We start from the raw sequence: 23,923 nt of genomic DNA on the forward strand, positions 1-23,923 counted from the left end.
TTCACTCCATAGTTCTTCTGGTTCTCTGTCAACTAAGTTTAAAGCCTCAAATCTGTTCCTTATTTGATCTTTATATTCTTCTGGGATGTTATTTAAATTGTATTTTGGCATTATGATTACTTTGTTCTTCTTTAGCTTTTGTTGTTTATTAAGGTTGCCAAAATGTGCTTTGCTGAGAGCTGTAAAACTCCACATGCTCCAGAGTAAATTACATTAAAGCTTATGTAATTTATTTATTATTTTATTTATACCCCGCCCTTCCTTCCAGCAGGAGCCCATTTGTTAGTCTTTTAACTCAACACTTCTTTTCTGGTACCTTATTCCATGTATTCCTTTTTGAAGGAAAGGAGGAGCCTAATTTGGGAACTGCACAAAGGGCCTGAACCACCTTAATCTGGCCTTGCCTGCTGGTCTGCAGCAGCAGAGTAACACCATGGCCAGTGTCACTCTGCCAGTATGGAGCTCCTTGTTCTGACCACCAAATTCCTCAGGTAGGTGGAACCCCTATCAGCAGAAAGCCCCCAAATAAGACATTCCAAGGGCAGGGAGGGACTCGGATTCTGCCGGATCCCTCCTGCTGTGGTGTGATGGCGTGAGGGCCAATACAGCCCGATTGCTGTGCCAGTTCTAGGATTTGCTTCCCCCACCTCCCCACAGAGGACTGACTCTGTCACCTTTACACATCAGGACTAGTATAGCTTAAGAGCCACCTTTTAAAAATATTTTTATTTATATAATGGCAAAGAGACTAGAAAAATAAAACATTATGAGAGATATGGACAAAAATATAATAGTCAAATGAGGATGTATGGGAAGGTTGAGAGATACCTACAAGAAGGTCCAGAGGAGTGATAGCCACATGCATATACTCCTGCTCTGTGTCATTTTCACATGCGTTAATTCAGGTGTCTATGACATCCTGTTTCTGCATTAATCGGCTTTTTAAAGAAATCTGCATTTAAATGTTCTCTTTCAAAAGACAAATTTTAAAATGTATTTTCATACTTTTTCTGAGCCAAGAACTGTGTTGGAACATTCAGGAGTGCAAAATCTAGTAGATATCCACGTTCCAACATGCACATCAGTCTAGGTGTTGTGTATCAAGAGAGTTTACACTGGAATTTGCAAAGACTGAATTCCTCAACCTTCCTTAGGTCTGAGCATCAAGCTGAAAACCAGTAAGAATAATCCGTAGTGGATACTCATTGGAGAAGGACCTTATTTATGACAATAAATAGTGGCTACTGTATTATGAAGCAATGTCTTCTTTGATTAATCCTGTGGAGGTACAGCTTTCTGTAGTGTTGGGGAAGAGCATGGAGTCATGGAGCAGGTCCCAAGTTCAATCCGCACCATTTCTTGCAAGGACTGACCATGTTCTGCCTGAAGCCCTGGAGAGCTGCTGCCCATCACTGCAGACAGTTCTGAGCTGGCTGGAACAATGGTCTGACTCAGTATGAAGTAGCTTCCTATGTATATGTTGTGCCACTGAAGTGATTAATCAAACCCTGTCTCAACAGGAGTTCACAGCGCAGTTTAAGGCAGACTTCCAATGAAGTAGTCTTTCAAGTCTAGCTGCGACTGAAGTCGGCTAGGGAACCAGTGGCCTTTCAGATGTTGCTGCACTCCGACACCCATCAGCCCCACCCAGCATGGCCAACACTCAGGGATGATGGGAGGTGACGTCCAGCATCATCTGGAAGGCCACCCTTGCACTAAGGACTGCTTTTTCTCACATGGATTGGCCTAGAGGGGCTGAGCCCTCCTGAGGCCCTTCTGTGTGTCTTCACAAGAGATGAGAGGAGGCAAATGGTGACCATCGCAGAGCCTTTATGGTGGCAGCACCTCCAGGGTTGGAACTCCTGGTGCCAACTCTGTTCTTTTTGTCAGCAAGTGAATACCTTCTTTCCCCCACTCAAGCTTTTTGGATCTTGTTGTTAGATTTGTGTAATACTGACTTCTTTCCTTTCAGTTTAGTGCACGCTGCTGTTTTAGTATGTTGCATTATTTTTATTGTAATTGTTGTTAGCTGCTCTGGAAGCCTTTTGGGGCTGAAAAATGGACAGCAATATTCCAAACAAATGGTGCTTGTAAAGGAGTTCCATCTGCACCCAACACTCCTCTATAGCCCATACAATCCAGAGGCTTCCGTTTGCATTGCTGCCACCCACCCCAGGTCCATTGAACAGATCTGCCTGGCTTTGGGGCGAGCATTGCAGTGTTCTTACCACGTGCCATGCCAGCATTTCCCTAAGAGGCTTTATATATATATTCTAATACAGCCTCCGCCATCCTGGTGCCCTGCAGTTATTTTGGACTAAAACTCCCAGCTGCACTAGCTGCGGCTGATGTGAATTGTAGTCCAAAACATCTAGAGCAGCCTTTCCCAGTGTGCCTCCAGATGTTGTTGGACCACAACTCCCATCAGCATCAGCCAGCATTGCCAATGGTCAGGAAAGATGGGAATTGTGGTCCAACAACATCTGGAGGCACACTGGTTGGGAAAGGCTGGCCTAGAGAGTACATTAGGGAAGGCTGCTTTAATGCGGGGTGGAACCTCAGGTCTGGAGCCAAATGCAATGCTGTAGGCCCCTGTATCTGGCCTTGCAATTCTCTCCAGGCCACACCTTCTCCCTAGCCACATGCCCGAACATTTTTGCCTAGCTAGAATGCACCCAGCTGCAATCTGTCCTTGGTAATGTATTTTGCTTGCCTGGACGGAGGCTAAGAGAGGAGTAGTACACAAGTATGCATAGAAACTAACCTCTTGTACAAAGGTAGCACTTAAATATTCATTGCTCCACCCACTTTTTCCTCTGGTCCTACCCACCAAGTTACTCTTAAGAAATTGGATCCCTTGGGATGAAAAGTCCGCACTCTAATGTGTCCAACCAAGATCATAGGAAAGTGTGTGCAGGTGCTCTCCTCCCACCCTGTCCCTCATCCTCTGAGACTCTCTGCAAAACACGGGTCTGAAAAACATTTTACTAACCCTGCAGTGATAACTTGCATACCATTTTCATTTCCCACAAACCACCAGTGTAATTTAAATTCTTACCATTCTTTCAGTATTTGAATACTGATACAGCTCTCAGCACCGACTAAAGAGGCAAAAGATACCACCACGATTGACGCTTCATAAATACCTCAGATTAGATAGACAGACAAAAGCACCTCTTGGCATTTAGGGGGCTCCTAGTGCCATTTATATAGGAAAACAAATAAAGAAATACAGCTTCACATTCCAGGAACCCAAAATAAAGAAAATAACTCAAGACAGTTGTTTTAAGCATCTGACAGATCAGACTGGAGCATTCTAAAACAATTGTTTTTGACAAGAATAGTAGGCGCTACTGTCAAGCTGACACCATCCAACTCACTATAAAGGAAGCCTCCCTTGTAGTAATTATGAAGTGCAGAGATAATCTGTCACTCCACCCAAATAAACAAGTCTCATGTCCACTCTGCTCCTGCCCCCGGTGGCTGACAAAGTTATTCAAGTCCGGAGAACTCGGTGGGAGCCATTAAGAACCAAGGCAGGAGACAGAATAGATTTTTTACACAGCAAAACACCTATCCTCATTGCACCTATTGCAATGACCTTGGGAAGATTGGGATACAGTATGTCTACAGAACTACATCGCACCAGCTTGTTGTGGGACCCCTTTGGGTGGAGACCCGGGTGCCCATTGTCAGAAGGAGTGGGCAGTTTCAGCTGCATTGAAATACTAGCCAAAGGCAGTAAATACACAAGCAACAAAACATCTAAAAGCAATTCTAATACAGATATTTCTCCCCTTAGGAGTGACTGGCAGCCACTCACTCACAGAGAAGTAAAAAGAGCCATTTTGTGGTATCACTGAAAATATGCTCTGGGTGACCTGTGTTTTGGGCAAGTTTCTTCCAGAAAAGCATCTCAAATTACACCCCTTTTTGCCTTCCGATACAAATAGGAAATTTCTTTTCAATGAAAATATCATATACAGGAGTTCCAATCCGGGTTGAGATAGAGGAGGCCAATAATTAAGAGGACCTTGCCCCACAAGGGTCCTGATCTGGATGAGGCTCCCAGCACCTACTGTTATTTTGCATTCAATGCACTTTGCATACATTCTGTGCCATCCTTAAAATTCTGCATGTCGGGTTAGTATTATCTACGTATTGCAGACAAGGGCTGTAAGATGCAGGATGATCACTTACCAAAAGCCATTCAGTGATCTCATGGCAGAGGCAAAATCTGAGTTGCCAACTTCCCCCTCACAGCTCCCAGTCAGCCCTTCCCCTCTCGCAGCTCCCGGATCAGTTCTCAGACTTACAGACAATAACCAGTCAACTAACTGTGACCAGAGATGTACATTGTAAATCCTTCAGAGACCTAAATCCTGTATGGTCCATAAGCAGGATGCATGGGGGTATGACACCTGTTATTCCTTAAAAGAACCTAACCACCACCAACAATAAAAGCATCCTCTAGGCATTAGTTCAGTGTTAATAATTATACCAACAACATCATCTGTTAGTCCAGCAGCTGGGAAGAGAGGGCAGTACAATAGTGCACCATGCATTGTAGGGAAAATATGGAACAAGCAGCACAGAGCAAGAAACCAAATTACTATTCAAAGTGCATGACAATTTCACAGCAGTACAGAAAAATAATTCCTTAGACTTAATGCAAAGATAGTCTTGTAGGTCTATACAACGGCCTTGTAAAGTTGGATGAGTTATTGAGTCTTCTTGTGGCCAAAATATACCTTGTAGAACTCCTTGCCCTTCCATAACCATCATAAAATGAGTTCATTTTATAGGATCAATTATACAAAATTGTAACAAGACAGTTATGCAAAGAGAAATCATGTCTATTTGCTTAATGATTATAGGTTGCAGAATACAGCTTTTCATAATGCATTGAATCTGGATTTCTCAGCCATGAGTACACACAGCCCTAAAGATGATCTGTCAATTCTAAAAGAATCAAAAGTTGTCAGGACTATAGTGTTAGAATGCAGACATCATAGGGCCATCTTTTTATTGTCAATAAACAAAGATAATACAGCAGATGCAGAGTGTTTGCCTGATCTTAGGACAGAATTTTTGCAACAGCAGCACTTATGTAAAATGCAGACGCTATCAGGCTGAGTTGAAGTACTTCCAAAATAGTATCCCAACCCTTTCCTTTGATTATGGGTACTTGGGTTAACTCTGCATTTAAGGCTGATGTTGAGAGAATTATCCTGGCTTAGGATGAAAGCCATTTTCACTCCATCTAATCTTCCCTCTTTGCAAGGACAAACATTTTGGCAAGTGTGCCAAGTCAGGCCCAAAGTATGTAGGGATGGTGCCAGTGCAGTAAGCACTAAACTGCACATAATGCTTTTCTGCCTTGGCTTACTTCAGTTACACATCTACTTCTAAACAAGGATGCAGGCAGCAGTGGTGACTGAGAGAACAAAAGAGATCAGCCAAAGTCAAGTTCTTACATGTTCCGATTCAGTCCAGGAGAGCCCTGCTGCAGTTGGTCACTAATAAACTACCCAGGCAAGCTTTACAGAGCTAAGCAGTCACCTAGGAAGATTATTCAAATCTTTGGGTAGTAGAACAATGAAGATTGTCAAAGAAGTGAAATGATAAAATGTTTTATTTAAAAAACCCTCCCTTTTCATCCAACAAAGGATATTTTTAGAAGTCCTATACTATAATTGTAGGATGCTAAAAACCAAAATTAGTACAGCTTTAAGTATGAAGGCTGCATACACTTTACAAATCCTCCACTTTGCACATAAGTGGGCTTTCAAACAGATGTAGCAAATCATTTATTTGGTCCATCAGATGAATGGCAGAGTAGCACTTAAGTTTTACAAAACACCCCATATAAATAACCTGAAACTGTAACAGTATACCAAGATTTGTTTCTGACACTGACATATCAGGGAGTACTAGCTGACAAATGAATATTGTTTTACAGTAATGTACATTGTGCCGGTTGAACATTTGAAACACGACACATCTTTGCAAGGTTTTATTTTGAGGGTGTGAAAAATGACAAGAACTTAGGTTAGGCCAGTCAATAGTCATTTACTAGCCAGAATTAAAAACCTGTCAGAAGTTATCAAGCGATAAAATGTCTTCACTAAACTGGAGTTGCCTTGTCTTCCCATACCGTTTCATCCTTCAAAAGTTATATACATTAGACATGCTTTGTTTTCATGCCTGCTTAATGCTTATGAACTAGATGTCTACTATATCTTACTGGAGAAGTTCTAAATCCTACTGAACGAGAATGGGTAGAGATACTACAAGCCAGAGGCAGTGTTTCTCTCTTGGAGCAAGAGTCCCAGTTGTGGACATTTTGCACACCCCAACAATCATCCTATTGGCACATCCCACTGGTTGGAATGTTCTAGCACTCAGTCTAGCTCTATCACATCATCCTGCTCCTCAGCTGGTGGCTCCGAGCGCAGCCTTTTTGTGCCAGCATGTTCTTTCTCATCTAGCTTCCTCTTGCGGCTCTTGCTTTCTGTGTTATTGGCACTGTTTGAAGAACCTTCTTCAGTCTCAACTATCAGTACATCATCATCTTCATCTTGAGCTGGAAAACAAAGAGTCAATGCAGCACAGCCTAGTGCTGATGTTTTTAACACAGACACTAAACCTTTCACATACTCCTAGAACTAGGCACATGACCATTTTCAAATATGTAAGAAAATGAATTATGCTGAAAGTGATGTGAACTGCCATCTTGCAAAATGATGGATCAGCTCAATTCATAAAATACCGGGTCACTCACGGAGTTATATATTGTTCACATATGCACAAGCTATAGAAGAAATTGTGAACAGACCGACCCTTGTGTGGGCTCAAATGAAAATTCCAGCCATTCAAGGTCCATGGAAAATTAAAAAGCTTTATAGAAGTCTAACTGGTAACAGTTTATCTTCAAACTTCTTACACTCTAGGATTTTAAGTGGCTGCCAGGACCTCCAAGCAGCTATAGGAATGTCATTACTATTCCCTCCCACTGCTGGTTCTTACCTGTGGACGTTGATGGCTGTGCTCCATCATCACTTCCATTGGTGATATTCTCAGCAGGCTGTTCTGATGATTTGGGACCAAGAACTTCATCACCAACAACTTCGAACTCCACATCTTTCTCAAGCTCTTCACTGATAAAAAAAATGCAGAGAACACACTTAAAATGCACACAGCCATGGCCAATGAGAGGCAGTTTCTGAAATGGCTCACTCAACCTGAGGAAGCCCTTGTTTGCCTAAGTGGCAAATCACACTCACAACTGGTTTTGGATACTGTACCTACAGGAAGCCCAGGAACTATTCCTGCATATTACAGAAAACTACTTTGTCTCAACTTTGCTTTGTGTTTTTCCTTGGTATTAGAAAGACTTATAAGACTTATTTAATTTTAAGGTTCTTTCTGCACAGTTGCAGCTTCCAGTTCTAACAACGTTCTAAGAAATCAGTAGTCTTCACCTGTGCAGCACATTGATCAGCAGGGTATAGTCCTGTAGGAAGTCATCTGCTTGCAGTCGAGAACCATTTCGGATCCCAAATTCTGACAACGACCGGTGGTTATTTGCTGGGGGGAGAATCGGGGGAAACAGGAAAAAAGCAGCATTAGGTATTTTGTGGAAACATCAATGGCCTCCAAGTCTTTTTAAAAATCAAAACACTAAAATGAACCATTGGTTCTCACCTGAAAGGTGATTTTACTGGATGCCAGTCCATTAGTAGCCTGTTGTCTGGTCCAAGGACAGGAAATGCGCTGACGTTTGCAGTCTGAGGGGGACATCGCTGGCCTGCAGACCCCAGTTCATTTCCAGACGCCGGACACCGAGGCATAATGCTGGAGGTGTAATACTGGAATAGCTTATGTGCAGTCCTGGCACGAATCCAGAAAGGTTAATAATACTGTGGCCAGCGATGGCCTAGCCTAACTAATGGAGAAAAATGGTTACGGTGATAACGTAGGCAACAAATGTTCCATAAATTACAAGGAAAATGATCAGCCCACATCTCTCTCTCCTCTTATGAGAGCCTTCGAATGCACTGGCAGCAGCTTGACTCTAAGCTAGAAATAGTGGATGAGCCCCAATGTACTGAACCGGGCGGGCTGTGATGGATTGGCATCCAGTAAAATCACCTTTCAGGTGAGAACCAACGGTTCATTTTCCCCGGATGCCAGTCCATCACATGGGACACACCAAAGCCGTCCCAGCTGGGTGGGTCGGGCGAGCCCACTAATCTGTAGAGATCGCTTGCTGCAGCACCCGTCTCCTGAAGGAGGCCTCGGCCGAGGCGTAACAGTCTATCTTATAGTGTCTAATGAAGGTAGAAGGAGAAGACCAATTTGCCACTCTGCAGATTTTTCTCAGAAGCATTAGTGGAGAAGGCTGCCGAAGTGGAGGCTGCCCTCGTTGAGTGGGCCGTAATGCCCTATGGTGGTGCCAAGTTGCTGGCCTTGTAGGCCAGCCTGATGCAAGTTCTTAGCCATCTCGCTAAGGTTGGAGTGGAGGCCTTTTTGCCCAGAGACCTGGGGTGGAGCGATATGAACATTGCCTCCATGGACCTCAGCTTTCTTGTTCTGTCTATGTACACCCTAAGCACCCTAGTGACATCTAGGCAATGCAGCTCCCTTTCCCTTGGGTGTACTGGTCTGGGACAAAAGGACGGTAGGATTAGTTCCTGTTCCCTGTGGAATTGATCTTAAGGATGAAGGATGGGTCCGTTCTAAGGACAACGGACTCCTCGCGAAAAGTGCAGAGCTGGCGTGCAACCGACAGGGCGCCCAGCTCCGAGACACGCCTGGCTGATGTGATGGTGATGAGGAATAGGACCTTATAGGTCAAGAGCCGAAGAGGAATGGTCTCTAGCAGCTCGAAGGGTGATCTCTGCAGTGCAAATAGAACCTTCTGCAAATCCCAAGAGGGAAAGCGGTGGGTGGTGGGAGGCTGTGAAGCCGCTGCTCCTTTGAGGAAATGCCGGAGCAGCGGATTGCTGCCAACTGGCTGACCAGATGCGGGCAAAAGGAAGGCAGATATGGCTGATGCCTGCCTCCTTAATGTGGTGGCCTTCAGGCCAAGTCGGAGCCCCCTATGCAAGAATTCGAGAATCTGCGGGGCGCTGGCCTTAGACAGGCAAATTTTCCTGCAGTGACACCAGCCAGCAAGTGTCCTCCATGTAGCCTGGTAGATTCTCGTCGTGGATGGCTGCCGTGCCGACAAAATGACACCAATGACTCCTGACGTAAGGCCAGAGCGTCTCAAGGTTCTCTGCTCAAGAGCCACGCCGTCAGGCTCAGCCAATCCGGGTCCGGGTGATGAAGTGGCCCCTGGCACAGCAGATCCTGTCTCCATGGTAGCCTCCACGGATCTGCTACTGAGAAGTTGAGGAGCTCCGAGAAGCATGGTCTCCATGGCCACCAAGGAGCAATCAGCACTAGGTGGGCCCTCTCCTCCCTCGCCTTACACAGGGTGCGGCCCAATAGAGGGACCGGAGGAAATGCATAGAGAAGGCCCTTCAGCCACGGTTGTGAGAGGGCATCTACGGTCTCCGCTCCCGGGGACCGGTGCCGTGCAAAGAAGCGAGGCAGCGGGTGGTTGAGATTTGATGCAAAGAGGTCTATCTCTAGCCGGCCGTACCTCAACTGAATTCTGGCGAACACCTGCGGGTGTAAAGACCACTCCCATGGCAGAACCCTCTGGCGGCTGAGCCAGTCTGCCGTGGTGTTGTGCTCCCCGCCTGAGGTGCTCTGCTGAAAGGGAGGTGAGGTTTTGCTCTGCCCACTGCAAGAGAAGCCTCCGCCTGTAGGCTCCTTGATCGGGTTCCCTCTTGTCTGACAATGTGAGCCTTCATCGTTGAATTGTCGGTGTAAACCATGACATTGTCGAGACGAAACAGCTGGCTGAAGTGAAGGAGGGCGAGATGGGCTGCTCGGAGTTCTAGCCAGTTGATGCTGTGATTCGTCTCCTCCTCTGACCAGGTACCCTGTGTGTATGCTGTGTTGCAGTGCGCTCCCCAACCCAGCAGGCTGGCGTCCGTTGTAATTATGGTCCTGGGGGGCTCCCTGAAGGGGGTACCCCTTAGCAGGTTGTCCTGCCTTGTCCACCATTGGAAGGACCTTCGGAGCTCCCTGGACAAAGGAATCAGTTTGTGCCGGCATCTTGCAATGCTTGCCTGATGGGGGAGCAGGGCCGACTGCAGGCGATGTGTATGGTGGCGCGCCCACGGAACTATCTGAATGGTTGATACAAAGAGACCCAGGGTCCTGGCCAGGCTCATGACGTCCACCAATCTGCTTTGTTGGAGGAAGGAAGTCATCTCCCTGATTGCTTGTACCCTTTGAGGGGAGAGACAAACGAGGCTATGATCTATGTCTATCAGGGCCCCCAGATGCTGCAGCTGTCGAGAATGGGCTAGGTGGCTCTTCTCATGGTTGACTAGGAAGCCCAGTCTGTTGAGGAGAGTTAAGGCAAGGTGGACATGGTCCCGGGTGCGCTGTAAAGTGCTTGCCCTCAGGAGCAGGTCGTCGAGGTACGGATAGATGTGTACTCCCTGAAGCCGGAGATGGGCCACTGTGGCCGCCATGATCTTTGTGAACACCCTCGGGGCTGACGAGAGGCCGAAAGGCAGGGCTCTGTACTGAAAATGACGGTGCCCAAGCAAGAACCTCAGAAACCTCCTGTGCCCAGGAAGGATCGGTATGTGGAGATATGCCTCCTTCAAGTCTATGGACGCCAGGGCTTCCCTGATGGCGGCTAGGGATTCCATCTTGAATCTGCGGTACTTCACCAACCTGTTCAGATGCTTGAGGTCTAGGATTGCCCTCCATGAGAGGTCCCATTTGGGTACGAGAAACAAGACAGAGTAGACGCCTGAGCCATGCTGAGACTGCTCGATCTCCTCTACAGTCTGGATCTCCACCAGGTGTCGTACAGCCGCTGACAGGTTGAGCTTTCGTGACTGATCCCTTGGAAGCCTGGAGGGAATGTATCTGGGGCATGGTGGGTGGGAGAATTCCAATGAATAACCTCTGGTGTCAGTACTGAGGACCCATGTGGGGGCGAAGCATAGCAGACGACCCCCAATGTGCAAGGTGTCACTGACGACGGGCCTGACCGCCATGCCTAGGGGCAGCGGCTGTGTAGTCTGAGCAGCCTCCCTGAGCTGGACGCTGCTTGATGTTGTAGTGGGATCTAGCCCATGAGTAGCAGGAGGAGGGTTTGTAGTCTCTACCTCCTGGGGATTGTCTAGAGGCACGAAAGGACTGGAAAGAGTTGTAGAGGGTGTATTTTCTCTGGAAACGCCTGCCCTTGCGGTCGCCATGTATGGCTTTCTCTTTTCCTTGGAGTCCACGAGCACTTCCTTGAGCATCTTGTCGCCAAACAGCTTGCCTCCGGCAAAAGGCCTAGTAGCGAGATTGGCCCTGGCTGTGTTGTCAGCCTCCCAATGCTTGAGCCAGACAGTGCACCATGCCATGATGTCGGCGGCCAAGGCTCTGGCTGCAAATTGAGAGGAGTCCATTGTTGCATCTGCGATGAAGGACGCTGCTCTATGAAGCTTTAACAGCGTCTTCTTAGTGCGCTCTGGATCCTGCTCAGGGTTGTCCAGTAGCTCATCCAGCCAGACCAAAGAGGCCCTAGCGAAGGCTGATGCAGTGCTAGAGGCTCTGAAGGCAATGGCGACGGCTTCGTGAGCCCACTTCAAGGCATAGTCCAGCCGGCGCTCCGTAGGATCCTTTGGCTGTGTCTCCCCTTTAGGGAGAACGGATCTAGAGACAAGGCCCAGCACTGGAGTGTCCACTGTCGGGATCTGAAGAAACTCCATGACATCAGCTTCAATCACGTATAATTTGTCGGCCAGGGCTCTCCTTCTAAGGGACTGCAAGGGACTGTTCCATTCCGCCAGGGCAGACCTGTGGACCGGAGCTGGAATGGGAGCTGCGAGACGGGGTGAAGGCCGTTCTGGATCTATGCCCGCAGCAGTAGCCTTATCAACCCCCAGATCTTCCATGCCCAAGGTAGTCCTGACTCTCCTCAAGAGCGGGGTGTAGCTGGAAGGCTTGAAGAGGCACTGCGGAAGAGGCTCAGGCGCCTCGTCCTCAGAATTGGTGCTCCAACCGGGCTGAGAGGTCCTCATCTGACAGGAGGTCATGGTCTTGTGGCTGGTCCTTGCGGAACCTGCCTCTCGAGGCATCAAAGGGACTTGGGGACAACTGCCCTTCCTCCTCTGAATAATGGAGAGGCTCCATTATGTGAGGAGACTTGCTCCTAGCCTTTAGCCCCCCGGAAGAAGTCGACTCGGAGGGGCTGGTAGAAACTGTGGCTTGAAGAGAGTCAAAGCTGCTAGCCATGGAACTAAAGAAAGCCTTCCTAAACTTCTCCATGAAATCCTCCTGAAAATCCAGAGGCCGGCCCCTGCTCGAAGTAGAATGGCTTGACGAATGCGTTGAGCAAGCTGTTTGCTGGGAGAGGCCACTAGATTCGCCATCTGAGGGCTCCACGTTGGGTACGCTGTCTGACCCCTGCCCTGAGGAGCCCTGGGCCCTGAGGTTATGGGCTGTCTCGGGCGCGGGGATCTGTGTCTGCTCCTCCTGCCCCATGCGTCTAGCCCTGTTGGAGGGCTGACTACAGGGTCCCTTGGTATGCATCTTCTTTGATTTCTTGGTGATTGGAGGAGGTTGAGCAGCCCTTTGACCCAACAGGGAAGAGGTGGGCTCGCTAGCGGTCGAGCTGACTGTGCAAGCGAGGAAACAGGCAGCTCGGCCATAGTCTGTTTGGAGGCCATGAGGAAGGCTATGGTAAGGTTGCTGACTCGCTGACCGCTGTGGTGAGCCTTTTTCTGTCTGCTGGCATGAAGGAAAGGAATAGAAAAAAGGGCCAGTTAGCCTTGGAAGTGGAATGGCCACATAGCAAAGAACTAGGTATAAAGGCGAAAAAGGCATGCTCTGCCCAGCTTGAGTGCCCCAATGGAATGCTGTACCCAGTACCATGATTGCTTTGGGGTGGTAGCCTAATGTCTGAGCGCCAGCCGAGGCTTGCTCTGCCCAGTACTGCGATTGGTATGGGGTGGTAGCATGACATCTGAGTGCCGGCCAAGTGCTGCTCTGCCCAGTACCACAATTGGTATGGGGTGGTAGCGTGTAACGTCTGAACGCCTGCAACGGCTCACTCTGCCCAGTACCGCAATTGGTATGGGGTGGTAGCATAAAAAGCTGAAAAAACCACCAAGGCGCGCTCTGCCCAGTACCGCCGTTGGTATGGGGTGGTAGCGTAGCTTGTGCATGTTGGACAAGGACATGGAAAAAACCTGGTTGATTTTCTATCACTAGTGTCCTTATTTTCTTATTTTTCTTTTCTTTTCTTTTTTAACCAGGAGGGGGCACTGCAGGTTAAGCAATCTATTCCCTCCTCAATGAATGCTCGGGAAGCGGTTGCGGTGGTCCGCCAGCCAGCTGAAGGCTGGGAGGAGGTGGATGTAGTGGCCCTGTTGGGTGACTGTCTGCCGGCGGCTGGGAAGCCGGAGGCAGAGCAGCCTCGGCACCAGCAAGCCACACGGACCCGGCTGGTTGGCGGGGAAAAGAAACTCCTGGCCCTGCTATATCGGCTGGAGCTGGCAGGGTGCGACGGACCCGCTGGCCAGCTGATCATCGGCCGCCAGGAAGGTTGCTCAGGTCTGCCGGCTGCAGGTGCAGCAAGGAACGGATCCTACCTGCTGGTGGCTCCCCGGCGGTAGCCGCAGTTGCAACAGCTCCCACAAGGGAAGGCTGCGTGGTTCCACTGGCTGCGGCCGCAGCGAGGAACCAATCCCGTCTGGCTCCCCAGCGGCAGCTGCAACAGGGGGCATCGCCATGAAGAGAATGGACGCTGCTGCTCTGCCCCGGTAGGACTGTGGCGAGGCAAGAGGGCGAGGCATCACAGCCGCAGAAAACTTGGCGGAACAAGAGGGACCCCCGCCAGGGGGTATACCCCCCTCCTCCAGGCAGCAAGGCCTGGGTCGGGCTCCCAAACATGCGGTTCAGTAGAGCCCGACAAGATGGTATCCGTTCGCGCCAAAAATTAAAAGGACCCCTAAACTTAAAGTGGGCAATAAAACAAAGAAAGAGAGCTTAAGAGCCTCAGAAAATGCAAGAAAGCGGGACGGGGGGAGGGGAACTCCACCCCCCTTAGCCCTTAAAATAAAAAGGACGAGGAAAAAAGAAGGAGTCAACCCTAAGTAAACAACTCACATGGAGAGTAGTTCAGATGCGTCTGCCTTGGACCAGGACAGGAAATGAACTGGGGTCTGCAGGCCGGCGACACCCCCTCAGACTGCAAACGTCAGCGTATTTCCTGTCCTTGGACCAGACGACAGACTTCTATGCACGTGATGGACTGGCATCCAGGGAAAATCTGAAGTAAGGCTGTTAACAGCACTGATCCATGTTAGATTTTCTATATTAAGTTTACTGTTTTCTTTGTCAGGTTCTGAAAAATGCCAGAAATTAAGGAAGGCTACACTCATCAAAGCCAAAGCTACACTTGACAAAACATGCAAAGGGCTTGTGAGGCTGGGCAACAGAGCATTTCCAAGGCTTTTTGGCAACTCCATTTCTGGTTTGATTGCCATGAGCTGTTGCTCAATCCTAGTAATACATGATTACAACCATGATTGCATTGTATAACCCCATTTCATAAATATGAGAATTGTAGTAGCAACGGACCAACTACAGATTAGATAATATCCACATCTATGGGTCTGGGTACTCCAACCCAGAGTTCCAGATATAGGGACAACACTGTATAGCGTTTGTATTTTTAGTGGTTGCTGCAGTGTACAGTACATGCAGTTGTGGAGCTTTTTGAAGTGTCAGGCTGATGTTTGATACTCAGTTCACACTGGTTTAGTTTTTACTTCATACCTTCTGTTTCTCCTTCTTCTGAAGAGATGAGAATAGTCCCCTTTCCATCTTCTATCTGGACATCGGGTGCTACCATATTAAATTTTTCTTTCACTATCTGAAAGGACAAAAATAGCTGGAAGCAAGCCTCTGAAACAAGAATAGTTTTCCAAGTCTTACACTCACAGCCACCCACAAACCCCTTTCTGCACATGATCAAAATTATGGTTTCTACTAGGGGTGTACTGCCACAGGATTCACCTTGTATCTGTAGTGTTGGTATGCAACCCAAACTATTCCAGATTCATTGCTGTGTCTTTCTGATTTGACTTATTTTGGATTGAAAACCAAAATCTGTTAAATCCCCAAGCTCTGTTTTCCCCCAGTGACTATAACGGGGAATCTAAAAACACTGCACCTTCTTTTTCCTTTTCAGAGAAGTGAATAAAATTTGCAGGAGCACCTCTAAGTAGATTAAGCCTGCTAAATTGCAGGGGTTTTTACACAGGGAACCTTTTTTTTTAAGAGAGAGAAAGCGTTCAGCTTTTAAAAAAAAATTCTTCCAGAACTGGAAGTGATTTAAAGGCATGGTTGCCCTTCTGAGGGGATGAAGCATGCTAACTTTAATGATAGTTGCAGTGGTTTTTCTGCAAGGACAGACTTTATTATTTTGGCATAGGTAAAACATAAATAATTTAATTTAACCTCTCTTCATGTTTCATGAAGATCCTCTGTGGCGCAGAGTGGTAAGCGGCGGTAACGCAGCTGAAGCTCTGCTCACAGCCGGAGTTTGATTCCAACAGAAGGAGGAAGTCGAATCTCCGGTAAAAGGGGTCGAGGTCCACTCAGCCTTCCATCCACCCGTGGTCGGTAAAATGAGTACCCGGCATATGCTGGGGGGTAAAGAAAGGCTGGGGAAGGAACTGGCAATCCCACCCCATATATATGGTCTGCCTTGTAAACGTCGCAAGACGTCACCCTAAGAGTCGGAAATGACTCGCACTATAAGTGCAGGGACACCTTTACCTTTACCTTCATGTTTCATGGGCAACCAGTCTGAAAACTGGCGATATGAGGGAGATGCCCCTGGGTAAGTAATAATTTTTTTATTTTTTATTTTTTTCTTTAGTTGCTGCTTGTGTTTATTGTCTGATTTTATTGTTGATATTTTGTATTTTAACCTTTTTGTACACCGCCCAGAGAGCCACTTGCTATGGGCGGTCTATAAATGAAACAAATAAATAAATAAACAAAAAAATAAAATAAAAATAAATAAATAATAGGCTGGCAACAAGCAACACTACTGGGAGCTTACTTAACAGGCAAGCAAGCTTGGCTTAGCTGTGTAAGTGGGGAGAAGCACTAGACCTCAAAGAGGACGGGGGGGGGGAGATAATACTGGATAACAGGCATTTAGTGTAATGAAATCCTAGATATGTTTGCACAAGCCTAAAGAAAAATATGAGAAAATAAACAGTATGAAAAATAATTAAGGTCGGTGATTGCTGGAACACAAAAAAGGATTAGAATAAAAAGTAACAAATAAATCACATGAAAAGCCCTAACACTAAACTGCAGGAGAGGGAAAGTGGAATGACCTCTATACTGAGTTCTCCTAAAAGTTTGTGAAGAACAAAAACAACCAATATCGAAGAGGAAAAAAAACAGCAGAATGAAAACAAATTGACTGATGTATTGCATTTAAATTGTTTGTTAGGAAACAAAACAATTGGGAAGGATGCCAATAGTTCACTGCTTTTCTAAATGCCCTGCCTTCAGACACATAACTCAGAGGATACTAACGGCCATGTGAAAACACAAACACTATTGATTTGCTTTAACATTCCTCCCCTCAAAAATCACTATGCTTTGAGTGCCCTCAGAAAGTAATTAACTAAAACCTAGGCCTGGTAGTGGTCACTGGTCTCATCTTCCTATGAGGCCTAGAGTCAGTCTATCTGAGGCATTTATCAGCACAGGCGTATATTATAATTCCTTATTCAATTTTATAAAAAGCTGATCAGTTCTGAAGTTATTGAAAAGGGTCCTTTCACAAAAAAGGTTTGTAGTTTAATGGAGGTAACCACTTAAATTTAACAGCTTGAATGCTGAAAGATGTGGCAATTCATTTCAAGTTTTTTTAGCATGATGCAAATCTCTTCTGGCTTTCCCCTCTCTTTTTTGATCTCATTCAGAAGATTTTCTACAATTTATTATATTAATATATTTAAGGAAAAAAAGTATTTAAGTTTTAGAGTGCTCAACCATGCTAAAATAATTAAAAAGAAAAAAATTGTGTTATGTTAACAAACGTTACCAGGGATATCTGGCCTTTGAAGACTGGACCTCTTTGTATAAAAGGGGGGAGGAGGCAGAGTATTTCAAAATAATCCTTTATTGTCTGGAGCAGTTTCTCCAACAAAACAGCAAGACGTTGGGGTTTTCAGTCCTATGCACTTGGGATAGTACAATCCCAATACTTCTAGTGCCATCCTCAGTCTAGAAAATTGAACTAGGATTTTGTGAAGGGAAATTTATTGTATTGCACCTTTCCTCATTCAGCTATTACATGGGTTATTTCCATGTGTTTTCTTGGGTCATATAAGAGCTCTCTCATCTCGTGAGTGTATTGCATGCCTATATCTTTTGGGTTTTGCTTAGGGAATTGTATAATTTGGATATTACAACAACGTTATGGGGCACTTTGCTTATTTGGCTTGCTTACTTGCAGAGAAGGTGTATAAATGATTTGGTGGGGGTGAATTGATTTGTTCAGGAAGCTTTAAGTGCATGAAAGGTTAAAAGAAACTCCCCATTAATAATATTTTTATTTTAATTACTTCTATTTGATGTTAACATAATTTTTTTCTTCATGTCACTTAGACACACACATTGATTGATTGATTGATAATATATCCCACCCTACTCCCAGCAGGAGTTGAGTTGATAACAGGAACAAATTGGTCACGGGAATTAAAGCGGTCAGTACCTTGCGGGAAAGTGACCACGTAATGCTGGAATTCGTGATTCTGGGGAAAGCCAAAGAAGAATATAGTCAAATATGGACCTTGGATTTCAGGAAAGCCGATTTTAGCAAGCTCAGGGAAATGATGGGTAGGATCCCGTGGCTAGATAGACTAAAGAAAAAAGAAGCCCAAGAAGCATGGGAGTTCATGAAGAAGGTATTACAAAAAGCGCAATCGCGAACAATTCCAAAGAGGAAGAAAAACGGAAGACATCGGAAAAAGCCAATGTGGCTACACGGAAGACTGGTGGAGGATGTCGAAGTAAAAAAGAACATGTATAAAGAATGGAAGGAAGGACACATCACCAAGGAAGAGTACCGACGAGCGGCTCGGGCTTGCAGGAATAGCGTAAGGAAAGCTAAAACCCAGAATGAGCTGAGGCTGGCGAGGGAAGCGAGGAACAACAAAAAGGGGGTTTTCAGATATGTTTGAAGCAAGAGAAAGACCAAGCAAACGGTGGGACTGCTGCTCAATGAGGATGGCAAAATATTGACAGATAACAAGGAAAAGGCAGAACTGCTCAACGCCTATTTTGCCTCTGTTTTCTCCCAAAAAGGGAACAGTGGCAACCTTGCATCGGTAGCAATCTCAGTAAGGGGTCGGGATTGCAGTTCAAGATTGATAAGGAGATAGTCAGGAAATACCTAGTTAACCTAAATGAGTTCAAATCTCCAGGGCCTGATGAACTGCATCCCAGAGTATTGAAGGAACTTGCTGATGTACTCTCGGAACCTCTTGCCATCATCTTTGAGAAATCCTGGAGAACAGGAGAGGTGCCGGAGGATTGGAGACGGGCAAACGTCGTCCCGCTCTTTAAAAAGGGTAAAAAAGAAGATCTGGGGAATTACAGGCCGGTCAGTCTGACTTCAATACCAGGAAAGATATTACAACAGATAATAAAAGAGTCCATTGGCAACTATCTAGATGACAATGCTGTGATTAGTAGGAGTCAGCATGGGTTTGTCAAGAAAAAATCCTGTCAAACTAATCTCATCTCTTTTTTTGATCGGGTCACTAGCTTAGTAGATGGTGGAAATGCTGTAGATGTCATCTATCTAAATTTCAGCAAAGCGTTTGACAAAGTCCCCCACGACCTTTTGATTAGCAAACTGGTCAAATGCGGACTAGATGGATTCACAACTGGTTGGGAAACCGTACTCAAAGAGTGGTTGTCGATGGCTCTGCTTCAGACTGGAAGGAGGTTTCGAGTGGAGTGCCACAGGGTTCTGTCCTGGGGCCGATACTCTTCAACATTTTTATCAATGACTTAGATGACGGGGTGGAGGGAAGCCTTATGAAGTTTGCGGATGATACGAAACTGGGAGGGATAGCTAACACAATGGAAGACAGGAATAAAATCCAAAGGGACCTGGATAGACTAGAAAATTGGGCTGAAATTAATAAAATGACATTCAATAAAGACAAATGCAGGATTCTGCATTTAGGCCACAAAAACAAAATGCACGGGTACAGGATGGGAAATACCCGGCTTAGCAGTAGTGCGTGTGAGAAGGACCTTGGAATTGTAGTGGATCGCAAGTTGAACATGACCCAGCAGTGTGATGCTGCGGTAAAAAAGGCAAACACGGTTTTGGGCTGCATAAACAGAGCTATAGTTTCCAGGTCGAGGGAAGTAATAGTCCCACTATATTCTGCATTAGTCAGGCCTCATCTGGAATACTGCGTTCAGTTCTGGGCGCCTCATTTTAAGAAAGATATCGACAAGTTGGAGCGGGTTCAGAAGAGGGCGACGAGGATGATAGCCGGTATGGAGAACAAGTCTTATGAGGAAAGGTTGAAGGAACTTGGCATGTTCAGTCTGGTGAAGAGAAGGCTGAGGGGTGACATGATTGCACTCTTTAAGTACCTGAAGGGCTGCCACATAGAGGAAGGTACAGATTTGTTCTCTGCTGCCCCAAAGGGTAGGACTAGGTCTAATGGTTTTAAGTTGCAGGAGCGTAGATTCAGATTGGACATTAGAAGGAACTTCTTGACAGTAAGGGCAGTTCGGCAATGGAACCGACTGCCTAGGGAGGTAGTGGGATCGCCTTCGCTGGATGTCTTCAAGCAGAGGCTGGACAGCTATCTGCGGGAGATGCTCTAGCTGTGGATTTCCTGCTGTGAGCAGGGGGTTGGACTCAATGGCCTACAAGGCCCCTTCCAACTCTATGATTCTATGTTATGTAGCTCCACAGCACTGAGGAGAGGGGAAGAAGAGAAAATATTACTGGAATTGAATCCACGTCCACTCCCCGCCCCAAGAACAGAAGCATTAGAATAAAAAGGAACATTTTGCATCACTTCTTTCCATTCATTCGATGTATATATTTAGCAGCTTTGCCTATGTATGGATATTTTTTATTATTACTCTCATTAATTGTAATGGGAAGTTATATGATGTTTGTTACTACTGAATTTGAAGATTATGTCATCCTACTCAGCTAGTGACCAAACTCAGGGAAAAGTAATGTTTGAGAAGGTGTCTCCTGCCATTCATTTAATTCAAGGGTGGCATACTCCTTTAGATCATCCTCCGGAAATTCCATGATACTGTCATGTTCTATTGGTATGCTTTGTGATGTGCGGTTTGGGGAAACCCACAAGCAAAAGGCTAAAGGCATAATGAATGTTTTGGACTTGGATCAGTGTCTTCCCTTCAGGATCAATAGTCTCACTTGTGAAGCAATATTCAGTTGATGCTGCATGTTGTATAAGTATGACCTTATGCTGCAGCATTTTCTGTCTGTATTAGGCTTGTCTTTCAAATAAAGAGGTTGCTCCCATCTTCCCACGAGACCTAGAGTCTACCTGTCTGATAAAGTAGAGGCAGCTATCAGCACAGGAATATATTATAATTCAGCTAAAACCAGGCACCTTCCTACAAGGTGAGGTCACTAATTATTATCTTTTAACCTCGCTTGAATTCACCCCCATTCACCTCGTAATTTGGGCTGCATACAGAACCAATGCATAACCCCAGTTGTCTACTACAATTTTAATGGAAATCTTTTTTATCTTCATCTTGATGCAAAGAATGATTTAATTATCATAAAATGCATATGCTTCAAAACACACTTTAGCCAACAAAAAGCAGGTGTCCTATATTGGTCCAGTTAAGACTGTTTTCTTTTATCTGATGATTTGCGTTATTGGGTCTTTGACCATTCCATAAATTGTTGTTGTTGGTCGGCCGGAAAAAAATCCCAAACAGAAGCTGTAGTATAAGGCCTTACTAGGACCAGCTGAGAATCATCTGGGTGTTCTGATCAGTGTTTGCGTTGTATCCGAATAACTAATGGCAGAACACTGATGTATTGCATTCTGAATCATTCAGGCCAGACTGCGTTGTATCCAACACAGTAACTGCACAAGCAGAATGACTTGTGGGGACCTCCAGGAGCAGATTTGGGGTATGCGAGCAAGGGAAGGTCTGTTGAGCAAGTGGAGGTCTTTCCACTAGTGCAATGACCTTGCTGGATTCAATTCTATGGCCATAAACCTGTTGGCATTTATATTTTCAAAGGAAATGAAACATTGCTTCTATGCACTTTGGTGCAACCTGATTTTTTTTGCACTTGACCCAAATAATTTAACTCAGTCTGAAAAGCATGTTCTGAATCATTCTGTTGCAGAATGGCTCCTGCAAAGCCCTTCACCAACACCCCTTTTTCAATTGTTCTCATCCCATCTTTTTTAAATTCCTCCTTGAAGAAGAGTTATGTACAACTCAAAAGCTAACTTGCCATTTTCATTGGCTCTAATCAGAATCAGAGTATTATATGACTCCTTCTATTTGGATATTAGCTATATTTACTCAGGATTTTTTACATTCAGAAGGTAATCTCCAAATAAGCGCACTGTATTTTAAGGTGGGGGGAATCAAAGCAGCAGAATGCCCACAACCTGAGATCTCTTCCACACACTAAGAAATGTAACAGTGTTAAGCTGAACTTTTAAATATGTTCCTTTTCCTTTAACGAAATCTAGGATACTCAGGATCCTAATATAAGGCCACAGAATGCACATAATACAGTTGGAATGAGTGGGTCACAGGCTAATGTTAACCTAAACCAAAGTTAAGAAACAGGGCCCTTTAAGGCAGAGATGGGGCTCTTTTTCATTTCAGGCCAAGGGTCACAATCCTCTCTGGCAACCTTCCAGGGGTCATGTAACAGTGGTGGGTGGGGCAAGAGGCAAAATGTGGGTGGAACAATAAAATGTAAATGTTACCTTTGTACAGGAGGCCAGTTTCTACACCTCTTACCCCCATCCAGGCAAACAAGAAGCATTATCAGAGTACAAGGACACATTCCAGCTCTGCAAAAACACTGTTTGGGGGTATGGCTTGGGGAAAGTCCAAACAATGAGAGAGGTGTGCATGCCCTGGCCCTGAGGTTCTCCATCCATCTATGTTTTAAAGCCTAGGGTGCGGCACAGATCCTGCCAATAAGCAACTTACGAACAGTTTGAACAGAAAACACAACAAATGAAGGAAGGAAGATGCTCACTTGCCTTATCTTGCAACGTCAAAACTGTGACTTTGTGGACATTAAGTTTCACTGTCACCTCTGGCTTACTTGCACACACATAGCAGTTAGGATTTGGAGGGTCCAAAGCACAGGGAACAAGTAGCTTCTTCCTTGGGTTTGGCTGTTTATTAAGGAAGATCTTAGAGAATAAGAGAAATGGAATCAAATCTCTAGCATGAGCAAGCAAAAGAGAACAGAGAGAAATCAGCATCACACTTACTGCTCTGCACTGCTCTGTTTTTCCTGAGAGAATCTTTAAACCCTCCAGTACTATCAGACCAGCTATTATAGCATTAGTAGTAGCTATTGCAGGGATGATGTTTCCTGCCATTGCTGTAAAAGAAGTAGAAATAAGGAGTTTATCCTGCATATAAAAAAGAACAAAGCAGATACTTCAAGAAGATCAATAGAAGTTTTTTATTCTTACATTTGATATCAAATCTGCTCTTCATATTCATACTAAAGATATGCATCCTGAGGTTTGCAGCAGAAGTGACAAAGTCCATCGCAGAAGGGTCATCCTGTCAAATAATCGCCCACTTTAAAGTCATTTCAAAGCAAACAGAAAAATTTCTGCAATTTAAAAAAAATACATAATCTTGACCTAAAACTTGCATATTATTTTTGTAATATACCCTTCTAAACGTTCAAAATGCTTCAAGAACCTCAGCACAGTAAAGCTTAGTTTCACCCAGTAACAAGTCTGTAATACAGTATTACTAACTTTCACAGGTTAAAGATTTTGTGGCCACACTCATAGCTGAGCCAGGAGCCCAGCATTTCTATTTTTCAAAGTGGTAACATCATAATCCCTCAACAGTCAAGAGTGTAAATGTCCAGCAGAAGCTGAACCTCAGCCATGAACCTTTGAGATAGTTTGATTATATTGCTTTGCCAATAAGCTCCATGGAAACAAATGAGTTTCTAAAGAGAGTTCGCACACACAGAGCAACATAATTACTTTTAAAAAACAAGGCACATCTTTACATAGAATCTCCCATCCTCAGCAAAGCACTATTTATGGTCCCCATTCTTCACTGTGTCTTACACCACTCACTGTTAAAATCAAGTTTTGCATTCATCCATAATGTACGTAGTTTTTAGGCCCAGTTCAAAGTGCTTCACCTTTAAAGCCCTCCACAGCATCTTTTCTGAACTGCCTGCTCCCACAGGCATCTGCATGAGTGCTCAGCACAAAGGTCTTCCTTCAGAGGCACTATTAGAAGCAAGGCAGGTGGTGGCTGGGGAGGGGGTCTTTTCAGCGGTGTCATCCTTAGAGAGGTCCACCTAGCATCTTCTTGGTCAAGTTTGAGGCGCTAAGTTAAGACCTTTTTATTTGCCCAAGGTTTTCAGCAGATAAAAATCAGTTCTTTTCACTAGGTTGTTTTATCACTTTTACTGCTGCTTGTTGCTTTTAATTTTGTTCTCAGATTGTAACTTCATTTTTTAACTATACTTTTGTTTTTATTGCATGTTGCT

The 23,923-nt window shown here is 45.3% G+C and overlaps 1 protein-coding gene across 2 annotated transcripts in view; it reads right to left on the bottom strand.

Annotated features, from left to right (window-relative positions):
* Positions 1-5,617: 5,617 nt before the first annotated feature.
* Positions 5,618-23,923, bottom strand: part of UBA2 (ubiquitin like modifier activating enzyme 2) — a 46,236-nt gene continuing 27,930 nt past the window's right edge. For both annotated transcript variants that reach the window (XM_061594385.1, XM_061594386.1), the window contains 7 exons: positions 22,872-22,965; positions 22,665-22,777; positions 22,428-22,583; positions 14,911-15,007; positions 7,485-7,590; positions 7,030-7,160; positions 5,618-6,586 (listed from right to left, as the gene is read on the bottom strand). In XM_061594385.1, coding sequence (XP_061450369.1) covers positions 6,405-6,586; positions 7,030-7,160; positions 7,485-7,590; positions 14,911-15,007; positions 22,428-22,583; positions 22,665-22,777; positions 22,872-22,965 — 879 coding nt within the window. In that variant the 3' untranslated portion in view covers positions 5,618-6,404. The remainder of the gene's footprint in view (positions 6,587-7,029; positions 7,161-7,484; positions 7,591-14,910; positions 15,008-22,427; positions 22,584-22,664; positions 22,778-22,871; positions 22,966-23,923) is intronic.

The sequence above is a fragment of the Rhineura floridana genome, chromosome 13 (assembly GCF_030035675.1).
Source record: "Rhineura floridana isolate rRhiFlo1 chromosome 13, rRhiFlo1.hap2, whole genome shotgun sequence".
Taxonomy (NCBI): domain Eukaryota; kingdom Metazoa; phylum Chordata; class Lepidosauria; order Squamata; family Rhineuridae; genus Rhineura; species Rhineura floridana.